The sequence below is a fragment of the Bradysia coprophila genome, unplaced genomic scaffold (assembly GCF_014529535.1).
Source record: "Bradysia coprophila strain Holo2 unplaced genomic scaffold, BU_Bcop_v1 contig_138, whole genome shotgun sequence".
NCBI lineage: Eukaryota > Metazoa > Arthropoda > Insecta > Diptera > Sciaridae > Bradysia > Bradysia coprophila.
The window spans coordinates 3,789,855-3,805,542 of NW_023503409.1; the positions used below are offsets into that span (position 1 = coordinate 3,789,855).

General features: G+C 34.4%; 2 protein-coding genes across 4 annotated transcripts in view; one reads left to right on the plus strand and one right to left on the minus strand.

Annotated features, from left to right (window-relative positions):
* The first annotated feature begins 1,233 nt into the window (after positions 1–1,233).
* LOC119073462 (zinc finger protein 181-like) lies at positions 1,234–5,580 on the plus strand. The gene is made up of 5 exons (XM_037178966.1): positions 1,234–1,520; positions 1,963–3,028; positions 3,089–3,292; positions 3,354–3,577; positions 3,639–5,580. The coding sequence occupies exons 1-5, from the start codon at positions 1,347–1,349 to the stop codon at positions 4,296–4,298; spliced, it is 2,328 nt and encodes a 775-aa protein (XP_037034861.1). The 5' UTR covers positions 1,234–1,346; the 3' UTR covers positions 4,299–5,580.
* A 1,096-nt stretch (positions 5,581–6,676) lies between these two features.
* The window catches only part of LOC119073611 (aquaporin AQPAn.G), a 33,813-nt gene continuing 24,801 nt past the window's right edge, over positions 6,677–15,688 (minus strand). The window contains exons 1-6 of one of the 3 annotated variants that reach the window (XM_037179187.1): positions 12,995–13,170; positions 9,085–9,184; positions 7,682–7,782; positions 7,192–7,623; positions 7,006–7,128; positions 6,677–6,946 (exon numbers count right to left, since the gene is read on the minus strand). In XM_037179187.1, the coding sequence (XP_037035082.1) occupies positions 6,923–6,946; positions 7,006–7,128; positions 7,192–7,623; positions 7,682–7,782; positions 9,085–9,172 (768 nt within the window). In that variant the 5' untranslated portion in view covers positions 9,173–9,184; positions 12,995–13,170 and the 3' untranslated portion in view covers positions 6,677–6,922. Of the gene's footprint in view, positions 6,947–7,005; positions 7,129–7,191; positions 7,624–7,681; positions 7,783–9,084; positions 9,185–11,957; positions 11,977–12,994; positions 13,171–15,688 lie in introns of those variants that run through there. The other 2 variants (XM_037179188.1, XM_037179186.1) reach the window with 2 other exon arrangements.

Below are 15,688 nucleotides of genomic sequence, written 5' to 3' on the forward strand. Positions count from 1 at the left end.
CATCTGCGGTTAAGATAAATTAATAAAAAAGTGTGTACCAGACTATAGAGCCGCCAAGAATCTAGCCGCGAAGAATTAATATGTAGCTCATGGAGTAAAAACGTCGAAGGTCGTTATAATGAAGGTATATAAACATACTGAGGTAACGCAAACCCTCAGGGAATAGGTCTGTTCCAAGGGCAGACGAATTGTCAAATTTCATCCATAGACAACATAACCTAAACAATTTGTCATGAAAAATGAGCTGTCGAAATTATTATTATTATTGAAGCAGCTTCAATACGTAAAATTTTTTGACAGCTGTCACTATACGTATACGGCGTCTTAAAATTTTTGCAAAAAACAAAGGTTATGTCGTCTGTGGATGAAATCGTCGTGGTTCGCGTGTACAGTTATTTGGAACAAACCTATAGCAAGAAATACGGATCCAAACTGTCCGGTGAATTTCCTATGACGCTAATACATATATTTCCAACGTGCTGTACGTTTGTGTAACGACTATTGTCTAGTCAGTGGAAGTAATAGATTGCGGGACATTATTCTCGTTACTAACATAAGAATCAGGGATGGCGCTGCCTATAACTTGCCTTGGGGTACTTATTAAAATTTTTCTTGGTCTTTTATCATAATACTCTACATTATCGTACTGTAAAAGCGATTTTTGACAAGACGAAAACAAACGATAGCATATACATAGCCATAACCTCAACGATTTTACAAATATTTCGGCAACAATATGTTACTTCCAAGGTGAAATGAAATGTCAAACCGTCATCTATAGAGCCATAACCTCATGGATGACGTGTTGACAGCTGAAATAACCTTGGAACAGACATATGCTAATCACTTTCTAGTTCTATTGTGTGCTTTATGCTTCGTGTATTTCGTGCTTTTTAGCATTGTAGCGAATAAAATACGCAGTACGTAACTGCCTCCAAATTATAGTTGACTTTAACATTACACTTACGTTTCCATAGATGATTTAGATCCTCACATATTGTAATTAAATCAGCTCTCTGCTTCTGTAAATAATACTTTTACTTTAACTTTTTTTTAATTTATAGAATTTGAAAAGAATCAATATTTTAACTAGAAGCGACACCTGGCCGCCTCATTCGCGAAACTCTTAGAAAATGTTTTCGAAAAAAGAAACTACATGAACTACAATAAAAAACCACGACATCTGTCGGATAAAATCCACCCTGCCAAATTACTAACATACACACTCAATACACTTTTACCCACCATTTTGCATTTGGTGTCACCGACAAAATTGTCTCTACTAAATTCTTAGTTTCGTTTCGTTGAAATTTTGTTATTTATCGATTCAAATTCTAATTAAAACCATGGCCAATAAAGTTGAGAGTGAGGCCGCATTAAAATTACAGTTGAAAAATAAGCGACTGTGCAGATTTTGCTGTTCAACAAGCGACACATTGAGTAATATTTATTCAACAGAAAATCGTATCAAAAGTAAAGCTCCGTTGCCACTGCAAATCATTTCCACCATATCAATTGAAGTAAGTGAGGGGAATTTCTGCTGGCTTTTCTTAAATTGGGGTTTGTTTAGGGTAGCAGAGACAATGACCTTTACCATGTTAAATAGTGACGGATCGTGAAATCAACAATTAGAATCACTGCAAGAATTTGAATTTTACCAAAATTGTTTCTTTATCGCAATTTGATTGTTATTGATGATATTCCCCACTTCCTGGAATCAAAATGAGCCGCTTTTTTAACGAAACAAATCGCGAATCGCGCACTACATAAATCACTGGTCAGTTGACCAGAACCGGTCAAAAAAATCGAGAAAAAATGTAAAAAAAACATCGAGAAAAAAAACCTATATTTGGACTGGTGAAATAGCCAATTTTAAATGTGATGAAATCTAGAGACCACTTCTTTCTATGATAAAAACTAAAAGATCCATGTCGGTGACTGTAATTCTACTTTTCTTTACAGGTTTTTACAAACGATGGTATGCCCTCGTTGATATGTGACTCTTGTCGTCTTTTGATGGATTTCTGCTACCGTTTCAAGCAAATGTGTAAAAAAGCCGACACATTGCTGAAGCAATTTCCACTGACTGGTACATGGCCGGAAAAATTGGTTCTTCCACAATATCCCGACGAGTTGCTAAAGGCGCCGGTAAAATTTACTGTCCCTCAAGCCATCAAACGAGAACCTAGCAACGAACAGGTTTTCGAAATATCGCCAAAGCGCATACGAACCGAATTGCCAAGACCTTCGTCAAAAAGTCCAACGAAATCACCGCCAAGTACGTCTCAACCTACAATCAAATTCTTGAACCGATCATCACAGTCGAATGCATCCAGCGCCGTCAATTCTAAGCATATTGTTGTTGTAAAAGGTGAAACGGGGAACGAAGAAATCGAAGTTATCGAAACACCAGTGCCAGAAGCGCCAGCTCCAGCACCGAAAATTCTTAACAAAAATCCCAAAATTCTCAACAAAAATGCGAGAAGTTACGCTGAGCCGAAACTTTGCGAGCCAATCATTCGCACCGACGATCAAGGAAATGTGGAAATTGTTACAGTGATTTTAGAGAATGAACAGGATCCGTTGAAAGTTGCCGATCCAGTCGAGACCAATGTTTTTCCATGTCCATACTGTGAACGCAGCTTTCCATTGAAACAGTTATTGGACATTCACGTCACGAATCATACAAGAGAACGAAAATTTTCTTGCGACATTTGCGAGAAGTTATTCTTCAGCAAGTACGATCTGTCCAAGCATGCTCTCATTCATTCCGGGGAGAAACCGTTCCAGTGTGTGGTCTGTTCGAAATCGTTTTCTAGATCCACATTGCTGTCACGTCACGAAAAAATTCACGTCGAACAACCGAAGCATGTGTGCTCCTTCTGTGACCGAAAATATTTGAATGCCGAAGATTTGGAGAAGCACATCGAACGACATAAGAAGAATCGTCCATTCCCATGCAATTTGTGTGGAAAAAGTTTTGCCTTCAAACAAGGACTCGAACGACACGAAGTGATTCATCAGAAAGGTTTGAGCTTAACGCAAAAATATTCAGCTTCTAAGATTCTAAATATTTCCCTTACCCTAGATCAACCCTACCAATGCGAACACTGCGATCAAAGTTTTTCCACTCCAAACAAATTGGCTCGTCATTTAACGGCACATGCTGGCCAACGCCCGTTCCCATGTCGACTATGTCCAAAGTCGTACTTGCTCAGTCATCATTTGACTCGACACCTTCGCTCACACAAGGATGGCGAAGGATCGTACAAATGTAGCGATTGTGACAAATGTAAGTGATTGGAACACCGACCATTCATTTCTTATATAACGAAAAACGGATTCTGTTGCAGTGTTCACCGTTCGAGACGATTTGATTTACCATTCGGCTATTCATGCCACTCAAAATTTGACTTGTCCATTGTGCAAGCTGAAATTCAACAGCTTAGATGACGTCACTGATCACATCAAATCCCATACACTGTCCGAGCAATATGCCTGCGAATTCTGTGATCTAATCTTTACCACGGAAGACCAGCTCGTTTCCCACAGTCAAGTGGAACACTCTGATGAACAGGTACCGAGGCATTGATTGCTTATTTTGAAGTGAATTCGATTTTCATTTCATTTGCTTGCAGGCCGCTTATGACGAGGACGATAAAACACGCAAAGGCAAAGAGACCGAGATCGATTATCATGAGACACTTTTTGTTGAACCGTTCGAACAGAAACCGTTAAACATTATCAACGAACCAGATAATCAGGATGAAAATATGTCTGATGGAACGGACGTCCCATACACAGGCGAGGTGGAAGAGTTCGCTTTACTCTCTGTAAAGAAATCAACCAACCGCAAGGTGTTCAAAGGCAACAATCGTGATGTGGAAAAGCGACTGACCCGTTCAGCTGATCTAAAGAAGACAAGTCCTTCGGCCAAACTGCCAGTACTAACGAAAGTGAACATCCAAAATGTTCCCAAGGGCATCACAATTACCAAGAAAACAGTAGCGGCTACTCAAAAACCAATCGCCGAAGCAACTACGAAGTCTGAAAATGAGACTAAATCGAAGAAAACCACTCCGGACTCCAGTCCAGACAGTAAGCCGAGTGGATCGCAGAAATTAGCCGTAAAAGCAAAGCCTGAAGCCAAGAATACGTCTCCGAAAAGTGCGGCCAATGACGTACAGAAAGTTAAACTGACGAAAGCTCAGGTCGCTGCTATGGCTAAAGAAGGTAAAATAGCCGTCAAGGATGGTAAAGTTTTTTTAAGGAATGGTTCGAGCAAAACGGCGAAGTAGAAAATTATTCGATAGAAGCGGACAGGCGATGAAGAGGGTAAGTTTTATGATGGAGACTATCGTTAGCGCGGTATTTTATTTTTATTTTGATGCTTGGGGTAAATTACACTCGGAGTGATATGGAAATCGGACACAATTCTCTTCGTTTGTTAGCGTGAACAGTTGCAAACGTGTATCCTAAAAAATTCAGTGCGGAAATATCTACTTCCATATGGGTCCCACAAACGTGATGCAGATAAACATAGGAAATACCTTTACACTCAGAAGAAAATCCTTTGTTATTGAAGTCCTTAAATCCTTCAAAAGTCCTTCAAAATCAAGGGATAATCCTTAAAAATCTAGTAAAATGTTTGAAAGTTCATTCGAATCCTAGAAAATCCTTCGAGGATTTTCTCATAGAAAAACCTTCTGGACTCAAAATACATAATTTTGTCCCTTCGTCTACGTGATAGCAATTGTGTCGTATCTCATTTTTTTCTGATTGTAATTTACACCGAAATGCAATATAATCCCTCAGCGTAGAGGAAATGTTTCTGATTACTGGTCCAAACAATTAATCTACATTTAGGGATTGTTACATTTCGCCATGGTTTGTGTACATTTAATGCTTTCTAATCTATCTATCGATATAATATTACCGTTATTTGCTCAAATGCTGTAGCAACTATTGCTGGTAACTTCAAATAAGTAAAGTGAATACAAGATCTATAATTCTTGAGGGGGAAACCACTAGCCAGAATTTGAAAAAATAGTTTCAAAAATTCTGATGTACGAAACATTACAAAAATTTTGACCAACATGCAGATTTAAATCATTGATAACTCACTAAATATGCGTTCGGGAGAGTCCAACGAGTGTTTTACCCCCAATGAGTGGATATATTTGGGGGTAGAACACATATTCGACTCACGACAATGCATATTTATGGAGTTGTAAATGATTTCAATCTGCTGGCAGCACTGAAAAATGCGAACGTCATTATTTAATAAGATTTGGCCAAGTCATAATTCGGAAGCGGTAAAATTTAGGGGAATAAATGGTCTAAGAAAGACCCAATACCTAAAAATGTCATCTTTGGAATATTTTTTGGAAAATTGTTTGTCTTGATCAAAAATCATCCACAAAACATACAAATTGCTTACAATTCTCTAATTGACCGTAAACAGTTTTTTTTTATTATTTATTTTTCATGTCCCAGAAAGGACTCATGTAATTGCATTTAATGAAGATGTAATGAATTAACAGTTCAACCCAAATATCATTTTTCAATAAAGCTTATCAGCAATCAAAAACTATCGAATTTTCCACTTAATTTATAAGGAACAATAATTACGCAACGAACGGAGGTAATTTTTTTCGCTTTACCCTGGACACCGACAACTTCAACTCCATATGAATCAGATACGTCGTCAGGATGACGCCGAAAACACACGAGCAATTTTGCGTTGATCGCATCGATAATTAATTCGTTTTCCATTGGTAGCCTTCGGTGAATATCTGGTTACAATAGAAAACGCAACATAAATTGTTGATTCCATCAACGGAAAATTGATCCTGTTTTCGGTCTTTGACACATCGTAATGACCTTGCAGATATGAAAGGTAATGCAAATCTTCAGAGGACCACAAATTACACGGAACTTAGGTTTCGGGTGCAGCGTTATGTTTCGTTGGGTGAAGCGCTTATAATTTGCTTAGAATAGTCCGTGTGCAGTATAAATAATTTATTTTTAATTGATGTAGATTATTATTCTGTAGAACAAAAGTGTAAACAGAATATCTGAAAAATGTCTGCATGATTTTAGATCTCACTTTAAAAGCTGTAATTTGAATGAGACTAAAAGGATATCGGAACCATTCTAATTCATTCTAATTGGATTCTTACTAAGATTCTAATAAGTGGGATGGCATCGGGGTGGCAACAATATTTTTCAATAATTTCTATAAAAAAAATTAATTATTTTTTTCAATGGTTTTCATGGTAAATCTTCTTTATATTGAAATATGAAACTTTTTTCTCAAAATCGCACACGGTCTATTGATGAAATGTAGTGAATATGGTGAGCATACTGGAATTAGCCTGAAAATTGAGTTCCGTGTTTGTTCGTTTTTTGATAAACCAGATTAACCAGTGAATCACCCTCTGCTTCAGTGATTTATATAATTTTATTATGCCACTCCGACAGGAAATAATAATCGATCACAGATATACTCTTTTTCGTATTAAATAAGTCTGTTTAATACAACAGTTTAAGCATCTCAGAATAAAATCTCCAATAGCCATTGCACCAACTTATGGAGCAAGTACAACGAGGAAATTCCAATTTATTTCTGCTACAGTGAGCATATAAGTTGTATCAGACTAAAACCGCAAAAATGTCAACAGAAGTATTACGTATTCGACGACATTTATTATTCGAAAAATAATACAAACTTACGCTTAAGGTTAAAGCAATTTCTTAGAGTTAAAATAAAAGAAAATTCTTGTTGTGCTTCAAGCTGCACGCATTGGTGGATGATAAGCCTTAAAATTTAGTTTCTAGTTCAGATTTACAACAGAAGTAGGATCGATGAAAAATAAGATTGTCAGGAAGCTGAGCTTGATAAACGTTCAATTCTCGTTTGTTAAAAGCCTTCTAATCGCTTCATCTGTAAACGTAAAAAAACTTTCAAATGTGACGTATAAAGATTTGGATGTCTGCACATACCTCTTTATCGCTGGCATTAGTACGATATTTCTCTGCTACATTTTCATCTTCCGGTGCACTGAGAACTTGGGTATAGAGTAGGGACGCTCCAATTCCTCCCAAAATCGGTCCAACCCAGTAGAGCTATGAAAAAAGATTTAATGTTACGAAGCCATTGACTCAATGGTATTCAATTCACTCGCATACCCAATGATTGTTCCAGGCATTTCGTATCACGGCAGTTCCAAACGTTCGTGCGGGATTCATTGATGCACCTGTAAATCCAACTGCGCCCAAATGTCCTAATGTTACTGTTAAGCCAATTGCTAACGGAGCAACAAATCTTGAGTCTGGTTTATTCTCATCGCAGACACCGAATACGGTAAGCACAAGGACGAAGCCAAGGAAGAATTCGATTCCGAGTCCTTGAGCGGGAAGTACACCCGTCAGATCTGTATGACCCAAGCCATTGTGGAATTCCTCCGGAATTAGAGATTTTAAGGCAGCTGTTCCAGCAATTGCACCGCAACATTGAACGATAATGTACAGAATTGCTCGTACGAACGATATTTTACCAGTTACCAGCATTCCGATTGTCACCGCTGGATTGATGTGACCACCACTAACGTGACCGATGGCCTAGTTAAGATATTCAAATGTAAACTCGATTTGGAATCGTTAATTAAAAGTCAATTACCATCACAGCCATAAAAACTGCTAGACCGAATGCGAATGAGATCATTGTTTTGTTGTTAGAGGTACATGATGCACAGCCGAAGAAGTTTAAGAAAAAGATGCCTATTAGAAACAAAATCTTTAGTAATTTACAATAATAGCTAAAGGTTAAGTATAGATGAGGAACGATGTCTTTTACAGTTCTAGTACATTTGCTTGCTTCGTGGAAGTAAATGAGATAGTGATGCAGATGCATATAGCATGAGGGAAGTATACATTCGTATGAAATGGGATATGTTGAGAAATGTCACTACGACCACAATAAGGACGAATTAAGTAGGGTTTAATAAGAGCACAATTATCCACACAAACGACGCAGCTGTCTAGATAAACTAAAATTTACATTTTAATCGACTATAAAAGCCAACTTTTTCGCACATTAACACTTCTCATAACGGATGTTGTACACAACAAATTATTAACTTAATATGAACAAATTTTGCTTTGAAGTTGACAAAAAAAAAAACAGAAGTTAATGACAAAAAGACAAATATGTCCATATTGCGCATAGGTGCGAACAGTTCAAATTAATTTTCTGATTAGCATAGAATATTTGTACCAAAAAGTTGACTTTTGATATTTGTTCAATGTGGGCAGATAGTCTGGTTGGGTCTATAATAAGATACTTAAAATCCCCCGCAAAAATTAAAAACTAATTTTAAGATCCTTTAAGGATTCTTGACGACCTGCACAATTTTCAGTCAAAACGAGTTTTGGCAAGATCCCATGAAAGATCGCTTGTAACAATTTTATAGCTAGTACTGCTTCCCTGACAAGCACTCTTTTGCAAATCTTAATTACATCAGAGAGATAAGTAACATCCTTCATTTCTTATAAAAATTACTAGTCTTAAGCATGCAACTAGGTAGTAAGCTTCAATGTAAAATATAGAAAAATGACAATGAATGAACGTTACTCGGAAGTTTACAGTCGACCACAAAATCAATTATTAATTCAAACCCGTAACTTGGTTTATAGCTCGAACCAATAAACTGTAATAGCTGGTTAAGCTATCAATAAAATGTATGACCAATAGTGTACGTTAGTGATCGTAAACAACGATTTAAATTACAGAAATGAAATCCTATAATGAGATAATAAATGGATAATTTTGAGTGCACCAAGTGTTAGAGTGATCAGTTTACACATATATTAGAACTGATCATGTTTAAATACATTGAATCACAAATTCGTAATTAATTCTCGATTGGAATACATTTTTCAGCCAAGGTTTTTTGATACTAACGTAAATTTCTAAACATAAAATGATAAAAAAAAACATTCAAAACAAAAAAACGAGTACAAGTGAAAACGGGTAGACCATTTTGCAAAGGAATAAAAGTAACGATGCAAATTAACACTTACCAACAAATTCTGCAATTAATGCATTCCAAATGCGCTGTTTCTTTGATGATAATTCGTTTATACCTAGCTTGTATTTAAATGAAGACATTTCAACGATTACCTGAAACAATTTTGATTTTTATTATTTAACTGAGTTAAATTTTTATTTATTTTCTTATTTATTACTGTGAACCTTGAACTTAATACTTTTTCTGTAATGAATCGAATCTAAGTCAACAGATGGTGTTAGGAATGATTAATGTAGCTATAAGTCGACGATTGAATATTCGCAATTTATTTAAACGTAAAAGTTTGAAATGTTTCTTCTGAGGTAAGCATAATCGTTCATGTCTAAAAAGAAGAGTCATTCGACATTCCATACTGAGTATAATAAAGGTCAATGTAAAAATAATATTCTACGAAATCGTGTATTGAATGGAAACACTTTTTAATTAGACATTACAACTGACGAGAAAATAGCAGAAAATTCGAATTCGTATACATTGTACGTTCGGGTTCAGCGCAATCCTCTCTTGTAGAAGCGTACGAACTATATGAAAGTATTTTGCCAATCGTAACTTGTTCAGAGCAATAACAATAAATCGGTTTTTGAACGGAAATTTCAACAATTTTCGATGTATATTAATAACATAATACTCAGTCATACGTGCCTAAATTCAAATGAAGCCGAAAAATAAGAACACCGCACAAAATTCCGTTTCGAGTTGGTTATTCCCAGTTCAATTTCAATGTCAGAAAGAGCGTAGGAAACGAAAACATTGTTAACCATTAAATCATCAAAATATAACTCACGATTAATCTTTCGAAAAGGTAGCTTCGATTCTCATTTGGTCAACGACCAATGGTTATTACAAACAAACAAAAAAAGCTTTCTTGGAGATATAGTATGAAACAGGTTTAAAAAAATAAAAGAAAACAATCGCGAAAATTACTTCAAAAATTGGATACACACACCATTACGACCCGCCAATAATATTTATTATATTATATGTGGAACGAGCCAGGTGCTGAAGGAGAGTAGAACAAAGATTCCGAACCGACATATCCTATCATACTATTTTCTGTCGATTAAACAGCAAAGAAAGAAATCAGCCATGACCAACGGTAAAAATCTCCTTAAAATGTCCAAACAAATGAAGAAAAAGATTTTGTATTAAACACTAAATGATATTAAAAAAAAAAAATGAAATAAACGTAAACAATAGCCATGCATCCGTTATCGATTAGGACGACAAAAATAATGACAAGCTCTGGGTAATATGGTCTTTTATTTAGTAAAATGCATGTTAAAAAATTGAAGTACAAGATTTGAAATCAACAGATTAAAAATATGTTGATCGATGGAAGTAATAGCCCCGACAATACTAGTCATATACTTGCCGTCTGTATTCGGTTAATATCCTACGTGATACAATTCCTTTATAAAAGAAGAATAGTTACCATCTTACGCATACTGATCAACTGAGCTTAAATTTAATTTTGAGTATTACGATTTAGCAGATAAGTCATTTATATGTGACGAAGTTATCCAGGGACCATTTCTAATTATTATTTTTTTGTTCAATCGCTTTTGCTTTTGTAATAAATCACTGTCTGTTTACTCTTCTATTAGCATATTTTAATATACGAGAACGTATTTGCTTATTAAAGCTTGCAAAGTTAAATATACATGATGATTGTATCGTTTCTTCTGATTCTATTTCATATTAAGTATTTCGTACAGAAGAATCGAATGAAATAAATTAGGTGTGGACCTACCTGACCGCAAATATTTTTTCGAAAAAAAAAAATTACTTCAGTGGGATAGACATGAAAAATGTGATTTAATTTCAGAAATTAATCTAATGAAACAAAAAAAAGAGATAAATATGCGATCACGATATTCTGAGTGGTTCTATTCTGTTTGGTATACGGTTGTTATACCAGCTATTGTCAAGTCTTCCAGTTAAAGAAAACAATCGTTTCAATACCAAGATGTAGGTGTGACAAATTCTTTCGATCGACGATCTTCCTTTACTTACAATCGAATTGAAATTGAAACGGAAGCTCATCAATTCCAGTTTATTCTTCCAGATTTGCATACATCGGTTTTTGTTACATTTTGTTGATGTTAATTTAAAAATGAAATTGAAATACAAAACAACCAAATCACTCAAAGAACTAAATAGCAAATAATAACACCGCACAGTCAATATTGAGACAATCAAGAATATAATTTGTTTGCTATTGAATGTTGTGAGCATTTTAAAGTGCGTTCACAAACATTCGAAAACATTACAAAAACAAATATTTGTGTCAATACAAAATATTATTTATTGGGCTTCAGTAGAATGTGATGTTCAATTGAGAAATTTTAGCATTTTGCTCATTGAATTTCAAAGTACGTCTAAACTATGGACCACTAGAATATTCGTATGTACCACAACACATTAACTGTATGGTGGTGTAGATCTAATGTAGCAGACAATTTACCAACACCGGTTCATCAATTTATTCTACTGTAATGGCCAGATTTTTTTACCAATTTCCTTTTGGCAAAGAGAAAGTTGAATTGGAAACGAGCGTACGAAAGTTCTCGGATAAATAAAGTGAGTCAAATTAATTTATAAACTTCGCATTGCGAAGTAAAGATTGTCACGTCAGCTGCGAGTAAATGAATTTGAATGAAATTCTAGGAATTCGCAGCATTGTTCGTAGAATAGAATGAATCAAAATAATATTACTTATCGAACATTATTTTTTGTTATTGATAAGAAGTTTGATATTATAGCATCTGGTGCCGTTCATTTATTACGTACAACAAAAATCTTGCTTGGTTTAGATCGACACTACTGTTCAACATATTTTTTTTTGTTTTTTAATGCACGTTGTACTTTGTGAACGCCCCATCTTAATTATCGTTCCTGTGTGCCACATTGTCTGTTAAATTCAATGCGTTCGATGTGTGTGCGTTTTACACATCGCGATGTCTAACTTATAAATTTAATAAAACGAAAAATCGCGTAAGCACACTGAATATTGATAAACCTAACAAGCTAATTACAAGAATATCCGGCATAAGAATCAACACATTATTGTGTTGACTTAAAGAATGATCATTTAACTACCAAATTTATAAGTTAATGCACAACCCAGAGAGTGGTAATCATCAAAAAAAAACTGAAATAGAAAAGAATTTTTCTAATTTGGATATGATATGTCGTAATATATGATAACGAGACATTTGAATTGACGTTATCGAATAACTCAATTAAAATGCAATTTGACTTGTGAAAAAATAAATTGAATAATTGGTGATAGAAGGCAGAATGAAAAATTTAATTTATTTGAACGGCGAGGTATCATAAAACATCAATTGGTTGCAATTTGCAATACTTAGGGGAGATCTATTCAAATACACTTCATTTCGTATCATATCATCGTAGATAGAATTTATACCATCTGTAATATATATATATAAGGTTATCTTTAGTGACGCTCTCGAAATTCAAATATTGTACACGGCAAAGGTATATCACCATGTGACATAACTTTATCTTCCACCAATATTTGTTCAATTGTTTGCAGAATATTTCAACAAAAAAGAGTATGGAATCAGAAGATTATTTCATGAAATATTATTGTATGTGACCTCTTTCGAATTAAATTTAAAATAAAAAAAAATTACGAAAAGAATTCGTATAATAAGGCGTCAAGGTTACATCTATTTGGTATGGGCTTTTGTCAGATAAAAACATCAACACTCTTATTTATATCTAGATCTGGCTGTAACCGATATATTTCTATTGTTATAGTTTTAATGCCGGCACGCAACATATCAAAGCAAACAAAATAATTTCATGGAATAGGGCAACTAATAAAATTGAATTTAACAACAATTATTTCCGATGACAGAATTTAATTTGCTTACTTCCTTTGTACTGGCACAACACTCGAACAGAAATGATTTTAAAAATTATTTGTCAATAATAAAAAAATTTATTAAACTATTCTTTGCAACGTACGACGAGCAACTAAAATCACTGTCTGTTAACCCGCACCATTTACAAAACACAACGTCTTCTCTTTGACTACACAACTTTGTTTGCTTTGATAAAAAAAATATATTTTTTGCTCAGTCCCCACCATAAATTTGGAGTGCTACATACAGCGTATACCACAGCCACATACCTTTTTATCTTATTATTGTAATTGTTTTTCAATTTCTTGAATATCACCAGATGGAAATATAAGGATTGAAATGAATTGATCTAACCGTTTTTAGATACCTAGAACATATGTAAAAGACGTTGGCATCTGATATTGTTATTGATATATTGATATGGTATTGACTGAAGTTTTTATTTTTTATTCTCTTGAAATGAAGGAAAACGATTCGAGTAATGTTAGCTGTGTGACACTCATTTCGAAAAACACAAAGAATTTCAAATTGTTTACTTCAATTTGATTCATGTCGTCCTGTCTTTGAGACACCTTTTTCAGCACACATTTCATGGTTAATTAATGAATTAAAAATTTCTCGTTTTCAATGAAATGCGTGAGATGCGAAATAAGATGTTCAAAGTTACCGCATTTTTACTTGCCCGAAAATAATTGTCAGAAAAAGGATTCTGTTTATTGACGTTGGTGTTTTTACCGTCGTTTTTATAAAAAAAAAAAAATCTTTGATGAGTATCTATTTCTTGTGAAGAAGAGAATACACAGTGGGGCTGAACAACTTTTTTTCGACAAGTCAATGTACATGAAATTTTATTCATGATTATGAAAGGACGTCACCTCACGATTACTTTAAGCCCAAATTTAAAATATTTTAACGGGAGAATTTCCAGAAAAATTTGTTTTCTTCCATAGCTGTATCTGTATCTGTACTTCGATGAATATAAATATTTCGAGAAAAGCGACATTGGCACATATTGGGTATCACCACAGTTGTATTTTTTTAGGAACCTATGACAAATTTGGTATATTTTGAATGGTTACAGATCAGCCTATGACGAAATAATGAACGTAGGCTGGAACGAGAAGATAGACGCCCACCAGAGCTCATCGAAGTACAGATACAGATACAGCTATGGAAGAAAACAAATTTTTCTGGAAACTCTCCCGATAAAATATTTTAAATTTGGGCTTAAAGTAATCGTGAGGTGACGTCCTTTCATAATCATGAATAAAATTTCATGTACATTGACTTGTCGAAAAAAAGTTGTTCAGCCCCACTGTGAATAGCCAACGCACTTCAAGTAAAAGCAACAGCTGCGAAATAGAGTTATATTCTGAATGAAATGGTTTGTTATTGTGTTTTTAAGTTGTGGTACACACTGTCAAGTTTCAGTACCTTAATTATAGTAAAGCTAATGCTTGAAGTGCGTTGGAGTAACTCATAATTTTGAATTATTTTGCACCAGAATTGGGCTCTAGTTTTATATAAAATTCACTGTTATCGCGATGTTACCACTTAAAATGAACGTACCAAACAGGTAGAATTAATCAGTTTCACTATCTTGGATCATAAATACGGTCGGAAGTCCTAAGGAATGGCAAATATAACATTCTTTTCCGGTAGGTCTAATAACACTGTTACATTCCAAAAATTTGAATTAAATTTTTTCTTAAAGTTTATCGATCATTTAAATGCGAATTTGTTTTGATGTTACTCACGTACGTTTCTCTACGTGATGGGAGTGAGATGATATGTTGATATTTCGAAAAATATGTGGTTATTAAGTACAATCCGTTCACAAATGTGTCGTAGTAACTGACAATTGTTTGTAGTCCGCAGTTTGTAAGTTAATGTCACCCACTACACTGATAAAGTCGCTTTAGTTGTTATTGATTAATTTGGTGTAATACATTTTGTAGATAAAATAATTGGAATAGCAGGTTGAATTATACCTGCTACTACTTATACTTTCAGTTGTACTTAGAAGTAATTGTGATCGTAATTCACGCCGTAAGTGCGGTCGAAATTCAAAATGGAAAGTGCCCGTATTACTATCGGCTCTACTACTTCTTTTGATCTAACAAGTTTAAAAGGACTAATGTGAGATCTATTACTTCATTTCATGTAACACGTAGTTGGCTATGTAAGAGCTCATTGGTTGATCGTAAGATCTATTTTTATCGTTAGCCTTAACATTTTGTATCAACAAGTTAAAAATACTAAGATCACAAGAAGTAATTGATTCAATATGACAGATTAAATCGTCTGAAATTGGTAAAACGAAGCTATTCTCAAAATATATGTCTGTAAAAACTGGTTTGCAGGGTTAACTAAAAAACAATTCCTTCCAAAATAAACAAATAAACGCAAATTTATAATAATTGCTGTAATTAAACGTTTTCATTTTAAAAATAATTATTCTTTGAACGTAAGAGCAAGTAACGCAAGCTCTAAAACAAACAAAATTTTGTTTGGCCATCCAATTTAGACTATGAGATAATTAAGCCAAGACAAAGGAATAGCGTCAGCATATCGCCAATATTGAACAAATTTTTTTTCTAAAACCAAAAAAAAATTGTCGTCATCAAAGAAATTAGCGCAATCATTAGCTTAATTCGCATATCTTACAACAATTACCGAAGCTTTAATTTTCATTTGACGTAA

Excerpts from the sequence above, each read along its gene's own strand:
- LOC119073462 (XM_037178966.1), top strand. The coding sequence starts at position 1,347 with ATGGCCAATAAAGTTGAGAGTGAGGCCGCATTAAAATTACAGTTGAAA. Across the intron at positions 1,521-1,962 it reads TTTCCACCATATCAATTGAA|GTTTTTACAAACGATGGTAT; the intron begins GTAAGTGAGGGG and ends TTTTCTTTACAG. Across the intron at positions 3,029-3,088 it reads CGAAGTGATTCATCAGAAAG|ATCAACCCTACCAATGCGAA; the intron begins GTTTGAGCTTAA and ends CCCTTACCCTAG.